This window comes from Petaurus breviceps, unplaced genomic scaffold (assembly GCF_028583685.1).
Source record: "Petaurus breviceps papuanus isolate PSGF00001 unplaced genomic scaffold, PetGlider_PUasm1.0 177, whole genome shotgun sequence".
NCBI lineage: Eukaryota > Metazoa > Chordata > Mammalia > Diprotodontia > Petauridae > Petaurus > Petaurus breviceps.
In genome coordinates this window covers 3,615,924-3,618,453 of record NW_027185776.1, presented here as the reverse complement: position 1 = coordinate 3,618,453, position 2,530 = coordinate 3,615,924, and the positions used below count along the sequence as shown (strand labels likewise).

Here is a 2,530-nt window from a genome sequence, read left to right as displayed (position 1 = left end):
ACTTCAGATAAAAGAAAAGGAAAAAAGTAAATACAAGTACTAAAGGGAATAGTAGTGCCAGCGTGATTGAATATGGAGAGCAAAGGCCTGAAATCCCAGCCTTCACACCCTGCTTCAGAAGGACCAAGTACTAGGTCTGTGATGCAGTGGATAATACTGAGGACAGTCCACAGTGGCTCTCCTGGTGAAAAACAACAAGATTTGTAACAGTGCTAGGAACAACAAAGCAGATGGAGACCTTCCAGCGTATAAGTAATCCCCATCATACGCTGGGGTTATCTTCAGCAAAGTAGGATTACCCTCTTGCATAGAGTCTGTCTGGGTGCCAGCATCAGAACTAAGGCCACCACTCCTTTCCTAGAGAGATGCTGATTTGTCAAGGGCATGGCTTCTGACAAGTGGGACACCTGACCCAGTCAGGAACATGATGACGAAGATATTATTTCTCAGGGAGAAACCTTATCCTGAGATGGGGAAAGAGGGCGAACTTCCAAGTTAGCAACAAGTTGATGACCATCCAGAATAGACAAGCATGAAGAGCCCCTTTTGGGAAGACCTAGCTGCCTACCTCATTCATAAAATTAGATGGATCATATGATCCCAAGCCTTCTATAGCATAACATCATGGTTATGGTTATATAACATAACACCATGTCTAGACTAGCAATGGACCCACTCCTCCTCCTCTGCCTTTCTCATAAAAGCCTGATTATTTAGGTCAGCAGAGAACATATGTCTCTAGTAGATATTAACATGCCCACAGTCCACATTGCAAAACTGTATTGTAAAGGCATTGTAAAATTCCTCCACTGGTCCTTACCCTAATGGGGAGAGCCTTTGATTGTCCAGTCTTTTTCTTTCCAGGCCACAAACCCCCTTGATCAGACTCATGCCACTTCCCACCAATCAACCATAACTCAGCCCACTGGAAGAAATTTCCAATCCCCATTGTTTAGGGTTTCTGCTTTTACTGGATTAATGGTTACAAATGTCCACTTTGACATATTTCTTATAGTACTGGAGCCATTGAAGAACCAAGAACCTTTCCCTCCTCTAAGCAGGCTGGTTGATCATAGGGCATAAAGGGCCTGGGGTGTCCATGTGTGTTTAGGGAATGGGGCATCCCAAACCCATCTCTTTTAGGAATTTTATCCCCTCCCTGCTTGCCTATGACCTTTCTGTCCCCACCCCATAACAGCATTCATCCTTTCACTTCAACTCTTACTAAGTACCATCGGTTATCTGCCTTCAGGGCACAGTTCTAGCTTCTAGTTCTTCTAGCTGCTGAATGAGCATGGAATTTACTTTAACTTTCCTTATGTTAGTGGCCCAGCTTTTCTAAGGCTGTTAGAAATAACCAGGGAATATCACCTTGCGCACTATCTTTATCTTTCATGTATACTTCCTTTTAACATTTATTGGACTAATCTCTTTAGGTCAATGGAGTATTAATCTCTGTCTCATTGACTGAGTTTGCCAACTTCCTGCATAGATTCAAATTCTGATTCCTCTGTTTACTACTTGTGTGACTTGGCTCAGGGTTCCTCCTTTGTAACATGAGAGAGATCTAAATTTATTAGATAAGTAATGGTATAGTAGGGATTCCTTTTTGGTATAAGTTGGGTTGGATGGCTACTAAGGTCCCTTACAACTCAAATTCCATGATTCTATGGATTTTGGTTTTCTACTTGTATTGTTATTGATAGGATCTACTACAATAGAGTCAAATTCAGAATTATATCCCTGTGAACTGCATATCAGCCTAGAAAACCACAAATTAACATTACCTGTGTTGTATTATATTTTTATATATTTTGTTAAACATTTTCCAATTACAACTTAATCTGGTTCAGGATAAACGTGAGAGTTTTGGTTGGCCTCATGTTGCTATGGGTGGTGAGGTTGAGATCTCTGGTCTAGTAGAGCTAGGTTGCAAAACCACATGTTACCAGTAGGGGCTGCTCTCAGACCCACAGTGTAGGCTAATAGATTTAGAGCTGGAAGGGACCTTTCAATCATGTAGTTGAACCACTTCATTTCACAGATGAGGTAATTTAAAGAACAGAAAAATGGAGTAACTTACCCAGGGGCACACAGGGTAAATAAGTAGCAGAGCACAAATTCAAACCCAAGTCCTCTGACTCCACATTTAGCCTTTTATCCCCCACCATATCATACTGCCTCTCAGTGAAAAGGTTTCTTATGTTGGAAGCTTCAGTTCTGTAAAATGAATTAAGACCATACTTTTATCAATTTTTCAAGTTGAAGACTTTCAAAATGAGCTTTTCTTTTAAATGGAGGATCTTCTCTATTGGCAGTCATGACTAAGGAAAAATGAAATGCATTTAACTTCCCAGTGGGATATGATGGAATGTAGTCAGTTCTTTTTGGAATTGTTCCATTTACCTCTCTGTCTTCATCTTTCAGAGTGAATCATCCTTTAACTTAATATCTGAGAAATGTGACATCTTATCAATTCTTTGTGACCATCCAGAAAATAGGATTTACCAGAGGAAAATTCAGGTAAGGC

At 40.5% G+C, this 2,530-nt stretch overlaps 1 protein-coding gene across 1 annotated transcript in view; it reads left to right on the top strand.

The window, feature by feature from the left end:
- OTUB2 (OTU deubiquitinase, ubiquitin aldehyde binding 2) overlaps positions 1 to 2,530 on the top strand; it is a 54,504-nt gene that overhangs the window by 30,425 nt on the left and 21,549 nt on the right. Inside the window, exon 3 of the mRNA XM_069086063.1 lies at positions 2,428 to 2,523. Coding sequence (XP_068942164.1) covers positions 2,428 to 2,523 — 96 coding nt within the window. The remainder of the gene's footprint in view (positions 1 to 2,427; positions 2,524 to 2,530) is intronic.